The sequence below is a fragment of the Vulpes vulpes genome, chromosome 1 (genome assembly GCF_048418805.1).
Source record: "Vulpes vulpes isolate BD-2025 chromosome 1, VulVul3, whole genome shotgun sequence".
In the NCBI taxonomy this organism is placed as follows: Eukaryota; Metazoa; Chordata; class Mammalia; order Carnivora; family Canidae; genus Vulpes; species Vulpes vulpes.
In genome coordinates this window covers 166,129,530-166,147,575 of record NC_132780.1, presented here as the reverse complement: position 1 = coordinate 166,147,575, position 18,046 = coordinate 166,129,530, and the positions used below count along the sequence as shown (strand labels likewise).

Sequence of the window (18,046 nt, the reverse complement as noted above, 5' to 3'; positions counted from 1 at the left end):
CCAGCATGGAGCCCAGCATGGAGCTTGGACCTACAGCTCTATGAATAAGACCTGAGCTGAGATCAAGAATTGGATGTTCATGGGATCCCTGGGTGGTGCAGCGGTTTGGCGCCTGCCTTTGGCCCAGGGTGCGATCCTGCGGACCGAGGATCGAATCCCACGTTGGGCTCCCGGTGCATGGAGCCTGCTTCTCCCTCTGCCTGTGTCTCTGCCTCTCTCTCTCTGTGTGACTATCATAAGTAAATAAAAATTTAAAAAAAAAAAGAAAGAAACTTGTAAAAAAAAAAAAAGAATTGGATGTTCAAAAGATGAATGGATAAAGAAGATGCGGTTTATGTATACAATGGAATATTACTCAGCCATTAGAAACGACAAATACTCACCATTTGCTTCGACGTGGATGGAACTGGAGGGTATTATGCTGAGTGAAATAAGTCAATCGGAGAAGGACAAACATTATATGGTCTCATTCAATTGGGGAATATAAAAAATAGTGAAAGGGAATAAAGGGGAAAGGAGTAAAAATGAGTGGCAAATATCAGAAAGGGAGACAGCACATGAGAGACTCCTAACTCTGGGAAACGAACAAGGGGTGGTGGAAAGGTAGGTGGGCAGGGGGTGGGGGTAACTGGGTACTGGGTGATGGGCACTGAGGGGGGCACTTGATGGGATGAGCACTGGGTGTTATGCTATATGTTGGCAAATTGAACTCCAATTTAAAAAAATATGAAAGATGAAAGAAGAAAGAAAGAAAAGAAAGAAAGAAAAAGAAAGAAAGAAAAGAAAGAAAAAGAAAGAAAGAAAAGAAAGAAAGAAGGGAAGGAAGGAAGGAAGGAAGGAAGGAAGGAAGGAAGGAAAAAGAAAAAGAAAAAGAATCAGATGTTCAACCAACTGAGCCACTCTGGCACTCCCCCATGTGCTTCTTTTTAAAGCCCTTCTGTATCTGTGATATCTCTCCTTTCTCCTTTAATTTGTTCCTCTGTAAATTTTGAGTAATGATGTATGTACCTCATATGGTCATTTTGAAGAATGAATTAATACATTTATTTATTTATTTTTAAATATGGAACGCTTCATGAATTTGCATGTCATCCTTGCTCAGTGGCCATACTAATCTTCTCTGTATCGTTCCAATTTTAGTATATGTGCTGCCAAAGCGAGCACGAATTCATACATTTAAAGAGATTTATGTATAAAAACTTATGAATAACTCTCATTTATATAAAGGAGATAATCTTCATTATTTATTCTCCATTTCATTTCTTTTATTCTCATTTTATTGTATCAGATATCTCATTATTTATTCCTTGATCAGACTCAAGAGTTTATCTTTTAAAAAAATCATTTGTGATGTTTTTTGTGACAGGAAATGGCAGTATGGAGGGAGTTCTAGTTCATTAATTTTTATCTTAATTTCCTCTTCTAATTTTTTGGGGAAAATATTTTATTCTGTTCCTAATTTTTTTTTAAGATTTTATTTTTTAAGTAATATATACCCAACATGGGGCTCAAATTCACAACCCTGGGATCAAAAGTCTCATGCTATTCTGACTAAGCCAGATAGTTCCTGTTCCTGTCTTAAATGTGAGCTTTTATTTCCTTTCTTTTTCATTTTTGGACTTAATAAAGGTGTTTAAGTCTATAAACTTCCTTTAGTTATAGCTTTGACTAAGTCTTAGCATTATTAGGTATAGTGAAGTAATGAGTCGGCCAATTAAAGAAATAAATATTTAGTAATACTATAATTTAACATGACAAGCTATTTGTTCTACTATGAAAAAGGATTTTTAATAAATGATTTTAGTAAATGGTGCTGGCACAAATAAAATTCTCAAGAATATAACATGTTTCTCTTGTATTATGCATAGATAAATCCCATAGTTTTATTAATTTTTTAAAAAAATCTTGTGAGAAACATATAACTGTATGTATTATCATTTGTCAAGATTGTTGACAAATCAAGAAATTGTTATCCAAGATTGAAAACTCACAAGATGCATAAAAATAAAAATTTTGTTAATGAAAAATACCAAGTATATAGACAATAATTATGAAAAGATACACATATAATGACAATGTAATATGCAAAAGGCTAAGTATTAACAGAGAAAGAAAAAGATTACTACTACTCTAATGGAAAAGTGGACAAATGATAGGCAAGGCCATCACACACACACAAAAAAAACCCCTCAAATTTAAAGTACAGATTAGGGAAGTACAAATCAAAGTAATAATGAAAATAGCTTGGGATGCCTGGGTGGCTCAGTGGTTGAGCATCTGCCTTCGGCTCAGGATGTGATCCCAGAGTCCGGGGATCGAGTCCCACAATGGGCTCCCTGCATGGAGCCTGCTTCTCCCTCTGCCTATGTCTCTGCCTCTCTCTCTGTGTCTCTCATGAATAAATAAATAAAATTGTAAAAAAGAAAACAGCTTTATATGCACAAGACTTACAAAATTAAAGAGAGCTATGATACCTATTGCTGTTGGGGATGCAGAAAAAAATTGTATTTTAATAAACTGCTGGAGGAAATGTAAATTCTTACATGCCTTTGGGAAATAAGCTGGTATCTATAAAAATTAAAAATACATATTATCTTGATCCAGCAGTCCCTGGGAATAAATTCCAGAGAAATAAAACTACCAGTATATAAAGAAATAAAAACAGAAAAACATGTTACATGCTCACAGTTGCAAAAAATTGGAAACAAAAGTGAATGGCTATTAGTAGTGTGATAGTCATTAAAACTGCTAAAAGAATATTTGTCTTATTCTGGAAATATGGTAAGAGTGAACTTTTTTGTTCCTTTTGAAATTCGGATTGTCACCTAACTGGTTTAGGCCAGTGCAGTGCGAGTGAAGTGATGTGCCACTTTTGGGTAGAAGTTTTAAGTCACTGCTGCTCACCAGGTTCTCTTCCCTCTCTGTGGTGGCCATTGAAATCTTTATCAGTCTAGAGCTTCATCAGCCTAGTAACTGAGTAACTAATGAGCAGAACTCCCCTGCCTTCCTCATTTAGACATGGAGTATGACCAAAGAAGGAACATTTTTGGGAGGGTAAGCTGCTGAGATCTTGGAATCATTACTATAGCACTAACAAAGCATATCAGGACTGAAAGAATAAGGGGATAGATAAATAATGGTCCATCATATAATTGACTCTGACTTTGATTATACTAGATAGCTTGGATAGATTTTAATAAGATTGGGATGCCTGGTGGCTGAGCGGTTGGGCATCTGCCTTCAGCTCAGGGCATGATCCTAGAATGCCTGGATCAAGTTCTGTATCAGGCTCATTGCGTGAAGACTGCTTCTCCCTCTGCCTATTATGTCTCTGCCTCTCTGTCTCTGTCTCTCATGAATAAATAAAATCTTTAAAAAAAATTTTCATAAGATATTGCTGACACAAAAGAAAGATACTGAAAAGTGTTTATATTATTATCCCAGTTTTTATAAGGAAATGATACATCTTTATACATATATTACTATATGTAGAGATTAAGTGAATATGGGGAATAATATGAAAGCATACAAAGTTGTTGAAATAGGTCATAAAAGAAAGATAAATCCAGACTATAGTAAAGAGAGGAAAGCTATGTGGTGTGATCACATGCCTCTGTTATTCACATTTAATTATAAATAAAGTATTACTGAATAGATATGATCAAGTAATTTCACAAAGTATTTCATTGACTCCAAGATGCTTCGATGCTTGGAGCTTTCTCAGTCTTACCTGCATCAAGAGTTTTTCACGCACCTGACTGAAAATACTATCAAGAAGAAATACATCAAAAGTGTGGTTTTGCCAGGAACTTGGAAATGCAAATTTACAGGCCCCACTGAAAACAATCCTGAATCAGAAACTGAGGATGGGGCCCAGTAAATGTCTTTTATCAAGACTTTTAGGTGATTCTGATGCAAATTTGCCCCTTGCTTGATAAAATGTAGCTTTAATTCAGAGGTAAAAATGTTTTTTAGTGCTTGCTTCAGCACACATATACTAAAATTGGAACGATACAAAGATTAGCATGGCCCCTGCGCAAGGAAGACATGCAAATTTGTGAAGCGTCCCATATTTTGGGGACGCCTGGGTGGCTCAGTGGTTGAACATCTGCCTTTGGTTTAGGGCATGATCCCGGAGTCTCCCAGGATTGAGTCCCGCATCATGCTGCCTGCATGGAGCCTGCTTCTCTCTGCCTGTGTCTGCCCCTCTCTCTGTCTCTCATGAATAAATACAATCTTTAATGTTTTTTTTAAAAATCACATTTTAGAAATAATGTAAATCATTTTAACACACCATTCTCCTTGCTAATTCCATTTGGCAAATGCTTTTCTTACTTTGAATATAAATTCCCAATGATCAGATCTGATTGGCTTTGTTTTTCTAGCTCATACCACTATAAACTAACTTTCCTTGTGATTAGTTGTCCACCTTAAACCCAAATTAGCTGAGACAGAAGGAAATGGATTGAAGAGAGCTAGTGATAGAAAACACAGCTACGTTACAGGTGCTTTGGGCAGTTTCTCTAAGAAATTTGTTTGGAAATGTTAGGCAATAATTGACCTAGTAAAACTGTTTTAATTTTACATTGATAGTTTTCCTGTTAAGACAATGGAATACTGATATTTTATGCTAATTTTACTTTTTATTATGTCTATATTTTTAAAAATGTAACACTTCGGTTTTAAGTTTTTTTTTTTTTAATGTAGCAACTTTTTTTTTTTTAATTTTTTTTAATTTATGATAGTCACAGAGAGAGAGAGAGAGAGGCAGAGACACAGGCAGAGGGAGAAGCAGGCTCCATGCACCAGGAGCCCGACGTGGGATTCGATCCCGGGTCTCCAGGATCGCGCCCTGGGCCAAAGGCAGGCACCAAAACGCTGCGCCACCCAGGGATCCCCGGTTTTAAGTTTTTTAAATGATTTTTCTTTGGTAGTTTCATATGCTTTGTAAATAATTTTGTTTTTAAAATCTATTTTGTCGGGCAGCCCCGGTGGCACAGCGGTTTAGCGCTGCCTTCAGCCCAGGGCCTGATCCTGGAGACCTGGGATTGAGAGGCTCCCTGCATGGAGCCTGCTTCTCCTTCTACCTGTTCTCTCTGCCCCCCACCACCCCGTCTGTCGTGAATAAATAAAAAAATCTTTAAAATAAAATCTATTTTGTCAAAAAAAAAATCTATTTTGTCAATAATGGCTCCAGCTCATCATTTTATGCCCGTTTTTCAGTTGCATATTACATTTACATTTAAGTATTTCTTTCAACTTTGCACCTTAAACATTACTAAATTAGGTTTCTTTTCCATTTTTTTCAAGTAGGCTCTATGCCTAACATGAGGATTGAACTCAAGACACTGAGATCAAGAGTCACACACTCAACCGAACCAGCCAGGCACCTCTATATTTAAGTATTTTTGATAATTATTTGTTCATAAAGAAAACCACAAAGTTTTGACTGGAACAAAGGCATATTCTTTCCTGTTCTTGTTGTATGTTGTTTTTTTTTAAGTAGCTCCACACTCAACATGGGCCTCAAACTCATAACCCTGAGATCAAGACTTGCATGCCCCACCCCACTGAGAGAGCAAGGCACCTTTTGTTGCATGTTTCTAAAGGAGCATTTCAAATGAAATTTCCAAATAATGTCTAATTATTTTAGCATTCTTATGATCTCAGACATAATTATATCCTACATCCTAGCTATAGTAATTCATAATTACTATAGTACATGCTTGCACTTATTCTTGGCCCCCTTTAACACTTTCATTGCCACCATTGGGATCTTGTCAACATTTATAGTTGATCATGTTATTCTTTTGCTTAAATTGCTTCAGTGACTTTTTTAGTGAACATGTCTTCAAGGCACTGCATGATCAGGTCCCAGCCTATCTTCCACCTTACTCTTACCTCCAGTTAATACAGGCCTTCTTTAATTTTATTTTTTAAATTATGAAAATGCTTAAACATATCAAAAAATAAGCTCTATGATCCCCATGCAACAATTTCCAGTAAAGATTTAGTCACATTTCATTTCTAAGAAAACACAAACATCTTATTTTCATCTTCTTTTATTTAGCCAGGCTAACTTAGCTCTTAGGGTAAGATGGTATGTCCAAAGCCCAGCCGTGCTGGGGAAACTATTTCTTTGGACCTCAGTTGATTCCCCTGTAAATTGGGAGTAGTAATAGTACATACCTCATCTGGTTATTGTGAAGAATGAGTACCTACATTTAAAGAGCTGAGAACTCTGGCATATATAGCAGGCGCTTAATAAATGAGGTCATTATTATTTAGAAGTCATACATCTCTATACCTCAGGGTCTTTCCTCAGCCTACAAGCACTAGTCTTCACTTGCCCTCTCAGACTTTGTTCAGTTTGTCTACCAATAATTTAAATTCCCATTTTCAGGGAAGACTTGTCTAATCCCCCCAAATGAGGCTATATTGTCTTAATATGCTTTATGCTTTTCCTGCATGACACTTATTTGAAATTATTAATTTGTGAGGCTGATTAACAAATGTCTTTCCATTATACTGGAAGGAAGCTCCATGAGGGGAAAAGATGGTAGAAGATGGTATCTGTATGGCTTCCTCTTTTAAAGCCTCAACATAGTATAAAGTAGGTACTCAAAAGACATTTATTCAACATTTAAAGATCAATTTTTCTAATTTGTTTTGGATCAAATTCTCTATCAGTATGTTTACAGCCAATTAGAATAAATGTAGTAAGTTTTATAACAGGCTTAAACAACTTGTTTCCAGCTATTTGAGGTATTAAAAATATTGAAAGTATATTTTAAAAGAATACTTTTTTGCACACATTTCTAAAGGAAATAAAATGCTTCTAGGTATAAAGTTTGCTGCTGCAGTTTAATTCTAAAGTAAATGATGGAGTAGAAGTCACGGGAGGTGTAAGCTACCAGTTAAATGGTTCAGATATAAACATAAGGAAAGATCTTCAGATAATCTTTCAATTTATTTTTCTAGTTTTTTAAGTTTATTTAAGTATTCTCTACACCCAATGGGGAACTCAAACTCACAACCTTGAGATTAAGAGTCACATGCTCTTCCAACTGAGACAGCCAGGTACCTCCCCCCCCCTTCACTTTCACATTTTTACACAATTTTTACCTGTGAGTTTAGGGGACTTGATGATCTTACAAAAGATCATCAAAATCTGTTTTCCAAATAAAATGTGTATACAAGAACTAAATTTGTATTTTTTTCATTACAATGATAGAAAAATGCTTCTCATGAAACTTTATTTTCCCAAGACACTAGTCACTATTTTCAAGTTTCCAGATCATATATCCAATATCAGTAAAATATAAAAAAACTAACCTAAGTTTCAAAATCACCTTGTCTTAAAGTTCAGTTCACAGAAACCTCAAATAATTAAACTCTGTCTTTGGTGGGTAGTATTTATAAATAAGTTTGGAGAACCAGTCCAGGAGAGAAAAGACATGGCCAAATTCTATTATCTAGCATGCTGTGTTCTGGATTTTCCTCTTTTGTGTAATCATTTTGCAGATTAGCATATTAAAAGCTCCAGGAAATGTGTTCAACTGCTTTCCAAACTTATTTGATGATGTAACTTAGAACTATGCCTCAAAACCAGAGTTATCAAGCACAATTCTGAGAATTGCTAGTCTGGCTGAACTAGTTAACTAATCCAGAATCCTATTAAAAATATAGGACCTTGGGGAGGTCTGGGTGGTTCAGTGGTTGAGTGTCTGCCTTTGGCCCAGGGTGTGATCCTGGAATCCCGGAGCAAGCTCCCTGCATGAAGCCTGCTTCTCTATCTCTGTGTCTCTCATGAATAAATAAAATCTTAAAAATAAAAAAATAGAACCTTTATTATAGCAGTCCCATAACTCCTGGTGACCATTAACAGTTCACAAGCCAGCCACTTAGTAAATTCATTTTAGAATCTTATTAAGAGTTGATGTGTTTTATCTTAAAATTTGCAGAATCTACTTACTTTCTTTTGAAAAAATGAGATCTGCCAGTCTCTAGACTTTGAGTAACTTAGTAATTTCCTTTATAATTCTTCAAGATTTAGTAACAGGAATTTAACAACCTCACTGAATCAAGTTCTTAATTTTTTTTATTTATTTATTTATTTATTTATTTATTTATTTATTTATTTATTTATTTATTTATTTATTTATGATAGTCACAGAGAGATAGAGAGAGAGGCAGAGACACAGGCAGAGGGAGAAGCAGGCTCCATGCACTGGGAGCCCGACATGGGATTCGATCCCGGGTCTCCAGGATCGCGCCCTGGGCCAAAGGCAGGCGCCAAACCGCTGCACCACCCAGGGATCCCTGAATCAAGTTCTTAATGAGAATTGGCAGAGAGGGGTTAAGGTGATATCTGAAAGCATTTGAGAGCAGAAAATGCAGACAACCTTTATTACCTTTAGGGTCAGCAATTTGAAAGCTGTCAGGAATATATATTGTAAAAAAATCCTTTTAAATCAGTGGTTTGCATACTAGAATTATTCAAGGAATTATCTGAAAATATATGGCACTAGTGGGGTTTAAGCTACATTACGTAAAGTTCTCACATTTCTAAGTAAAAATCCTTGTTTTGGGTAATATGTTCCTCACTGTAATATTTGCAATATGGATAGTTGAACTGTTACTTGTAATGAATACAGTAAGACCTCTAAACTTCTAAATTTTCTGTTTCAGGCCATGGGACTATGCAATCCTCCTCTGAGTACATTACACTCTATTTCCTTAATAGTAGTTTAGGGTACTCTACCATTATTCCTTGATCTGGTTTATCAGAATTAAAATGGTAGGACTATTTCTCCCCAAGGTACACATTTGTTCCATTTGATTAACTAATACTTCCTCTGTGGTTAAAGTGAAGTTTTGTAGAGCAGTTTTCATAACCCTTTTTTCTTCATCCTGGAGTAGAAAAAACAAGTGTACTAAAAGTCCTGCTGGAGCATTTCTAAACATTCCTTAGATTACATGTCCCTATACAGTCTGGTCTACCTCTGTGAATTCAGTTGTCTTACTGGCAAACTATCCATTTATATTCACTTGGCTAGACAGTCTGTAGTAAAGCCCCCAGAATAATCTCCTTCCTCTCCTTTAGTTCTTAAAGTGATCTGTTACTTCTAACTTATTCTTCTATCATTATATTCCAGTAGTTTTTGTAATCTCTACCCCCAACATAGGGCTAGAATTCATGACACTGCAATCAAGACTCACACATCCTACTGACTGAGCCAGCCAGGTGCCCCTATATTCCAGTAGCATTACTCCACCAACCTTAAATCATGTATATTAAAATATATTCTTTATTATTCTTGTTCAGTGAATTGAGACTTTAAGTTCAATTTTTGATTTCTAGGAAACTGAAACTTATTATTTTTATATTATATCTTATAGTCTTTAGAGATCATAGATAGCTTTTTAAAGAAAAAAATACTGAATTTATTTTGGTGAATTAAGAAATAATTTAGATAATTATTTTATCCTTTCAAATAAAACCTCCTACTAATTAACTAATACTTTAAGCACAGATTACTATGCTTAACTGATTTAGGTTTATTGGAACTTGAAATAATACCATTAAGTTTTTAGCTGTATTGGCAACATCAAAAGGAAAGGACTAGTTAAATGCCACCTTTGCTCCTAAACTACCAAGGGCTAAAACACATACAAATTTTATGGCAAGTAATCTAAAACTCTTCTAAAAATGATTAACTGTTATTCTATCCAACAAGAAAACAAATACAACAGACCTCTTTAATTAGTTAAGACACCAGATACTCATCATGCAGTTTCAGTGTCTAGTAACAAACCTCTAAACTATAAAATTTGTTTCACAACTTCTAAGTACTAATAACACATTTTAAAAGGTTGATATCCACTGTAAACTATATATAGAAAGACCAAAGTACACAATTATCAAGAGAATGTGCATGTACATAAAAGATTCCTAAATCTGGATTTGGAGTTCAACCTGGCAGTCTCTAAAGATTGTACATATAACAATGTCATGAGCATCAATTTCAAAAATAGAATTTTGCATGGAGTGGGAGAAATAAAATCAAATAGCTGGATACTCTACCTCTACAAAGTTGATAGACATCAATCTATATTTTTCATGTCAAAATGTGATTGACTTGGGTTGGCCCAACAAAGAAGTTATCGTTTTATCATATCAAAAATAAGAGTGCAAACGTAACCATGAGAAATTAAAACAAACACTTTAGTTTTTTTCAGTACTTTCAAATTCTGACAAAACACAGTACACTAAAAAATTAAATATGTCAATTTTACTTACTGCTATCAGATTTTTAAAATGATTTTCATTTTTTGGTCCATGTTCAGTTAGTAATTAAATTCTTTGTTTTAAAGTAGGCTGGCTCCTTGCCCAGTGTGGAGCCCAATGCAGAGCTAAAATTCTGACCCTGAGATGGAGACCTGAGCTGAGAACAAAAGTCAGATGCTCAACCAGCTGAGCCACCCAGGCACCCCAAACTCTTAATTTTACTTTTTCATATCATACCTAAGCTAATAGCTCTAGGGTATTCCCGGAAAAGAAATACTGTAATCTGAAATGGAAAATGTTAAAATATTCAAAGTAATAAATCTGTAATTGATACCACTAACAGTGACTTTCCTTAAGCTTACATTTTAATATTTCCCCTAATGTGTCTCAATAGATTTCTTTTTTGGTTATTGTTAACAACACCCCCATCCACTCCAAACACACCCATGGATCTTACTAAATTCAAGAAAATAGCCTGAAATGTTGGTCACAATTGCCAGATTTAGCTAGATTAAAAAAAAAAAATGCTGATAAAAATGGCCTTCATTTTATTCCCAACTACTTTTGTTATACGTGCATTTTAAAATTACTTAACAAAAAATGCCTTTTAAAATATATTTTTTAAGTCTCAAAGTTAATTTGAAAGAAATGTGTAACATTTCATTTGAAAATAATAGTTTCAGTAGATATATGCACAATCCCTACAGGAGTTGTAAATGTGTCATCAAAACCATCACATTTTAGTATTTTTAAAGGGGAATTCAAGGTAGACTTTTTTTCTGTATTATGCAACTGATTTAAAGACAGTACTTTTACATGTAAAAATAATTTACACTAAAAAACTCAAGCACAGAAGTCTGATACTTTGTTTATCAAAATAACGAGAACAAAATGAGCAATGAAAAAATAGCAAAAGCCATTACAAAAAATAGTAAATTCCTATTTAAATTCCTGTGTTCACACAGATTAAAAATGTTTATTAATTAACTATATCACACAAATTATAGCATACTTTAAGCTATAATATAGAAAGGTAACATGGGATATTTGAAATTTAAGCTGCACTTACCAAAATAGTTTTAACCTGAGTCTTTGATGTCTTCAGAAATGTACTTGACAATAAGGTATGATAAAGTATAATTACTATTTAGTAGTATAATTCAAGGTTATTTTTCTTTGAATTTCTCTTAATACTGCTTCTTCTTAAATATTTGTGTAAAATTATAAATATTATTACACTTTTGGCGTTCTCTGGATACAAGGGAATATACGAATTAAAAAGCTGCTATTTTTTCCCACTATACAAGCATATGAAGATGTCTTTCTTGTTCAAAATGCTTTATACTTAATCATATTTTCGTATTTCAAGTTATTTTAGAACAAAAGCAGGTCAAAAGATTATCATAGGTACTTGAATATTCCCATGAAATGTCATACCCACTAAGGAATTCAATACAAGTTCACTAAAGAATATCAAATTAATCATTTCCTCCTATAAATATTTTCTTTTTATTTATTTTGTGTTTAGAAGTTGCAGTTTTAAGTACTATTAACAGAAAATACATAACAAAAGCTCCTAACAAGTGAAAAAAATAATTATAAATGCTGGAAAAATTGGCCTCATTAACATATTTACAAACTTTTACTTAATACATACTCCATTGGAAATTAATTATATGACATTTATACAAGCATTAACATTTCCAGATCACTCTGAGTAGTGAGCACTTCAGTTCTTTACTGTCTATACCCAAAGTTGAAAGTCACTCAGTTTCTGAAGGCAATACTGACAAGCATCAGAAATGGGTCAATCTGAGACGCTATTGACACATTGTTCTGTTCCTTCACCTAAAGATGTTTCTGTTGAATGAGCGTCCTTATGCTTTTTTTTCTCTTTGCTCTGATCTTCCTGAAGCTTCAGAATTATGTTTCGGATTTCTTCTCTCTTTGTTCTCATTCTTGGGGGAGGAAACCAGTTTGCCAAATTCATAGGTAGTTCAAAATTGAGAATTGGATTCTGGAAATAAGAATATTAAGTGCACATTAGAAAATTATAATAAATTTTAGTTTCAATCACAAAAGCATTCTAGATTTACAAATGGAAAATCAATAACTCATTTATTAAGTACTTATTATCTATCTCATGCCAGATATTATGCTAGGCACTGGAAAGAATGAGACAGTTTTTGCCCACAGATCTTATAGTTTAGATCAGGGGTCAGCAAACTACAGCTAGTGGGCCTCATTCAGCCAGCTACCTATTTTTGTAAATAAAGACTTACTGAAACACAGCCACAATAATTCATTTACATGTTTTCTGTAGATGCTCTCATGTCACAGTAGCTGAACACAGAGTAGACAGAAATTGTATGGCCACAGAGCCTAAAATATTTACTAGTTGGCCTTTTTACAAATGGTTTGCAGAACCTAGTCTAGATAGACAGGTAACAATTAAAACAATGGAAACAACAAGTATTATGGCAGTAAAAACAGAAAGTCCTATGAGAAAACGTGTGGGAGCTTAATGCAATCCCAAGAAGTGAAATTTAAACTGAGACCTGAAGAATGAGTAGGAGTTAGTCCAATAAGGAATTAAAGCAGCAATTGGGAAGAATATCCTAGGTAGGAACATAGGTATCAAGGCCTAGAGGCAAGAAAGAACATGCCACAATACAAGAAACTGAATGACATTTAGGTGGCTGATACACAGAAGCCTAGAGTAAGAACAATAGGAAATGAGGCTTAGAAGCTTGGGCAGAAATAGGGTCACACGGACCATGTGAAGGATTTTCATCTTTAACCCAAGAGCAACAGGGGTAAAATAATTAGATCAAAGTTTCTAGAAAACTGTGAAAATTAAAAGGCAACAGGTTTAGAGACTGGTGCAGCAGTTCAGAATGGTGATGCCAGTGTACTGGACTTAGAAAGCAGCAGCAGGAATAAAGAATTGCACATATATGACATTAAGTAAGTGACAGAATTCACAGGACTGAATGCTATACTGGTGATGGATGAGGAAGAAGAAAGAATCAAGATAATTATTTTTTTTAAGACGGGAGTTATCTTTTTTTTATTTAAAGATTTTATTTATTTGAAAGAGAGAGTGCATGCGAGCACAAGCATGAGCAACGGGGAGGGGCAGAGAGAGAGGGAGAAGTTGACTCCCTACTGAGCCCAATGCAGGGCTCCATTGATGCCAGGATCTCAGGATTATGACCTGAGCTGAAGGCAGATGTTTAACCAACTGAGCCATCCAGGTGCCCCAGGAGTCAAGATAATTATAAAGAATATCCAAGAGAGGTATAATATTATACTTCTGAAGTCAAAGGAAGAGAGCATTATGAAGAAGGAATGGTCAACAGTGTCAAATGATGCTGGGAGGTCAGGAACAATTTCAATAAGGGTGAAAGTAAAGCCAGACTACAGAGATTTGAGAAACAAGTGGGACTTGTGGAAATGAAGACAGTGAATACTTCTCCATAAATATATCCATAAAGGGGAGAAAAGAGGATAAAAGTCTAAATTATGGGAGAGATTTCTTAAGATGGGAAGATTTAGTGGCAAAGGAGTTGATTAGAGTGATGAGGAGTGAAGTCAACAAGCCTTGGATTTGATAAAGTATAAGTAGTTTTTATGCTTTAAAAATTCTCCAATTTTGGATATTTTGCTCCCTGTAAAGATTTTTGAAATACTTTTCAGACTCTTTGAAATATTTCCTTATTCTGTTTTTTGCATTAATATAAGGTCAAATACAGTTGACCCACGAACAACATGGGGATTTGGGGTTCTGACCCTATGTAGTCTAAAATCCACACAGAATTTTGACTCCTGAAAACCTTACCTACTAATGGCCTACTGATGACTAGAAGCCTTATCAATAACATAAGCAGTCAATTAACATATATTTTTATGCTATATGTACTATATTATTGTATTCTTATGTAAAGTAAGCTAGAGAAAAGAAAATAATATTAAAATCCCAAGGAAGAGAAAAATACATTTAGAGTACTGTGCTGTATTTATTTAAAAAAAAAAAAATCTGCATAGAAGTAGACTCACATAGTACAAACCCATGTTGTTTAAGGGTTCACTATACACTATTTTATTATTTATTATATCAGATCCAACATACTGATACCCACCTCAAAAAAGCTCTCTACATACTGTAATACATATACACCACAATCACTGAAGTTGTTTTGCTGGGGTACTTTTGGATTAGAGCCTTTCATAACATCTTTGGAAAAACTTCTTTTGCTTCCTTTTTTAACTTCCCATTCCACTTCTAAATACCTGCAATAATGCACAAATAGTAAGAATATACATATATAAATGTACATAGTCCCTCAATCCAATCAGAATACAAAGTACAAATTATGGTTTTGAACTTACTCTCTTAGAATTTTTACAACATTTGATCGAGAAGGGCCTCTAAGTGAATCCATCAGTAGGATACAAGGTCTGTGGGGTGAAATGAACAAATGTTAATACTTTATAATGGTTTTTTAAAAAAATAGATTTTTTACTTATTCATTTGAGAGAGAGCGAGCGAGCATGAGCAGGGAGGGCGATGGTCAGAAGGAAAGGGAGACGCCGACTCACTGCTGAGTGGGGAGCCTAATGTACGGCTCAACCCCAGGACCCTGGGATCATGATCTGAGCTGGAGGCAGATGAGTGATCCACCAAGGTGCCCCAATACTTTATGTTAAAAAGGCATAAAAAGATGAACACCAACAACAGAATTTAAAATATTTAAAATTCCCTTGCCTCAGTAAAACTTAGGGGAAAAAATCTTATAGATACATATACCCTAACAATACCTAAATAGTCATGGTTATATTAAATACCAAGTTATAGAATATTAATTGAACCATATCTTATTATGAACATGTCACTAAAGTTCTACTCTTGGTTCCTTAAAAGAAAATAAAATTTAGTAAAAATAACTCTGAAAATTTGAATATCTCCAAATGGCAAATTACCAAAAGTGGGACCATACAAAGTAGAAATAATTACATTAAAAAAAAAAAGATTTTAGTTATTTGAGAGAGAGAGTGAGAGAGAGGACATGAGCAAGGTGGTGGTGGGGGGAGGGCAAGAGGAAGGAGAAGTAGACTCCCCGCTGAGCAGGGAGCCCGATGCGGGGCTATATCCTGGGACTCCAGGATCATGACCTGAGCTGAAGGCAGGGGCTTAACCAACTGAGCTACCCAAGCCCCCCAATTCCACTTTTTTTAAAAAGATTTTATTTAGGGACACCTGGGTGGCTAGGTGGTTGAGCGTCTGCCTTCAGCTCAGGGCACAGTCCCAAGACCTGGGATCGAGTCCCACATCAGGCTCCCTTCATGGAGCCTGCTTCTCCCTCTGCCTGTGTCTCTGCCTCTCTCTCTGTGTGTGTGTGTCTCTCATGAATAAATAAATCTTTTAAATATATAAATAAAAAGTCTTTATTTATTTATTTGAGAGAGAGAGAGAGAGCATGAGCAGGGTGGAGAGGGAGAAGGCGCTCCTGGCTGAGCAGACAGCCCAACGCGGGGCTTGATCCCAGGACCCCAGGATCAAGACCTGAGCCGAAGGCAGACATTTAACCCACTGAGCCACCCAGAGACCCCCCCCAAATTCCATTTTTAAGTTTTTTTTTTAAGTAATCTCTACACCCAATGTGGGGCTCAAATCCACAGCCCCAATATCAAGAGTCACACACTCTTCCAATGAGCCAGATAGACACCCTGAAATAATCCCCATTTAAAAAAAATGTTTATTTATTTGTGAGAGACACACAGAGAGAGAAAGAGAGGCAGAGACACAGGCAGAGGGAGAAGCAGGCTCCATGCAGGGCACCTGACGTGGGACTCGATCCCAGGTCTCCAGGATCAGGCCCTGGGCTGAAGGCGGCACTAAACTGCTGAGCCACCTTGGTTGCCCAATAATCCCCATTTTTAACTAAAACCTATTATAGATAACAAAACAGGTAATCATCATATAGAAGAATTAGTTTAGGGTCACATGGCTGGCTCAGTCAGTGGAGGATACAACTATTGATCTCGGTCGGGGCTGTGAGTTCAAGCCCCACATTGAGTGTAGAGATTATTTTTAAAAAGAAAGGAAAATACAAGACGAGGGGAGGGGAGGGCAGGGGAGGGGAGAGAAGGAAAGAAAAGAAAAGAAAAGAAAAGAAAAGAAAAGAAAAGAAAAGAAAAGAAAAGAAAAGAAAAGAAAAGAAAAGAAAGAAAAGAAAAGAAAAGAAAAGAAAAGAAAAGAAAAGAAAAGAAAAGAAAAGAAAAGAAAAGAGAAAAGAAAAGAAAAAGAAAAAGAAAAAGAAAAAGAAAAAGAAAAAGAAAAAGAAAAAGAAAAAGGAAAAGAAAAAGGAAGGGAAAGGAAGGGAGGGGAGGGGAGGGGAGGGGAGGGGAAGGAGAGAAGAGAAGAGAAGAGAAGAGAAGAGAAGAGAAGAGAAGAGAAGAGAAAAAAATAGTTTAGAATCCAGTATTTTTTGCAAGATTCCACTTCACACTCAAACAGAGAAATGATTACCCATTCTCCCCAACTGGAGCCCTGGACACTAGGCAATTCTCTTCATTCACCCTGACAGTCTTCATAACTTTTAAGGGCTTGTTTAAATAAAAACTATCCAGTTATGTTTTATTCTATGAGGATATGTAAATAAAATTTTAAAATTTATTTATGCAGTTTCCAAGATATAAAATTAATGCTTACTGTTTACAGATAGTGGGCTTTAAATGCCACTGTCCTATTTCTGAATTGCAGTTGTCGTCGGCAAGGAATCCATCATCACTGCTATCATCCTATAAAAGACAGCCTGTTAGTAGTGAAAATATACAATCTAAATAATTAATAACCTCACATTATAGCACTACCGATGATAAAAAAGATCTTTGTAACAAACATGTAAATCTTTTTTATTTAATAGTCATCAGACATGAGAAAATGTGGTCACTTGATGCTAATTATCTAATGCCACAGCACTGACATTTTAATGAAATCACTGATCAGAAGTCTATGAAATATTGTTACATCTATTTTCAATGTAAAAGAAAAATTTAAAGACTGAATATATTATGATTCATTCTTCAATATTACTGCTCTGATTTAGGTATTTCTATAAAAATTTAGTTTTTTGGTTAAGACAGCTGTTTTCGTTAGGAACATAAATGACATATTATTCTTTGACATAAATAATTTTTTCAAATTAGAAATACTTAAAGGGTTTTCAGAAATATCCTTGACAGAATCATATATGCACTTCACTTAAGACAACTTTTTTTTTATTAAAGATTTTTTTTTATCTATTTATTCATGAGAGACACAGTAAGAGAGGCAGAGACACAGGTAGGAGGAGAAGCAGGCTCCATGCAAGAAGCCTGATGCGGGACTCGATCCGGGGAATCCAGGATCATGCCCTGAGCCAAAGGTAGATGTTCAACCGCTGAGCCACCAAGCGGTTCTCTTGAGGCGTCCCAAGAGAAGACAATTTAATGACACTCTGTCTTATTTTAGATTATCTTGAATGTAAAACAAGGCTTTTCCTATTCTTTAGAATGCTCTGGCAACCTTATAAGATAATCAACAATAGAAATAATAATAATACACAGATTAGCTTGTTCACATAACCATTACAATCAAAGGAGCGTAAGAATAGCACTCATTATAAACCTTGAATGTAATCCATATATATGCGGGTATAAGTTGCAGAGAAAAACGGTATTTCTTAGACATACATTGTTGAGCAAGGGATA

The 18,046-nt window shown here is 35.2% G+C and overlaps 1 protein-coding gene, 1 non-coding gene and 1 pseudogene across 10 annotated transcripts in view; 1 reads left to right on the top strand and 2 right to left on the bottom strand.

Annotated features, from left to right (window-relative positions):
* Positions 1-1,057: 1,057 nt before the first annotated feature.
* Positions 1,058-1,164, bottom strand: LOC112926435 (U6 spliceosomal RNA). Its single transcript, XR_003236331.1, has one exon. It is a non-coding gene; the product is annotated as a U6 spliceosomal RNA (small nuclear RNA).
* A 2,812-nt stretch (positions 1,165-3,976) lies between these two features.
* On the top strand, positions 3,977-4,077 carry LOC112926437 (U6 spliceosomal RNA; annotated as a pseudogene).
* Positions 4,078-10,816: 6,739 nt separating this feature from the next.
* The window catches only part of SENP6 (SUMO specific peptidase 6), a 117,596-nt gene continuing 110,366 nt past the window's right edge, over positions 10,817-18,046 (bottom strand). For all 9 annotated transcript variants that reach the window (XM_072735608.1, XM_072735593.1, XM_072735619.1 and 6 more), the window contains 4 exons: positions 17,007-17,095; positions 14,684-14,752; positions 14,434-14,584; positions 10,817-12,308 (listed from right to left, as the gene is read on the bottom strand). In XM_072735608.1, coding sequence (XP_072591709.1) covers positions 12,099-12,308; positions 14,434-14,584; positions 14,684-14,752; positions 17,007-17,095 — 519 coding nt within the window. In that variant the 3' untranslated portion in view covers positions 10,817-12,098. The remainder of the gene's footprint in view (positions 12,309-14,433; positions 14,585-14,683; positions 14,753-17,006; positions 17,096-18,046) is intronic.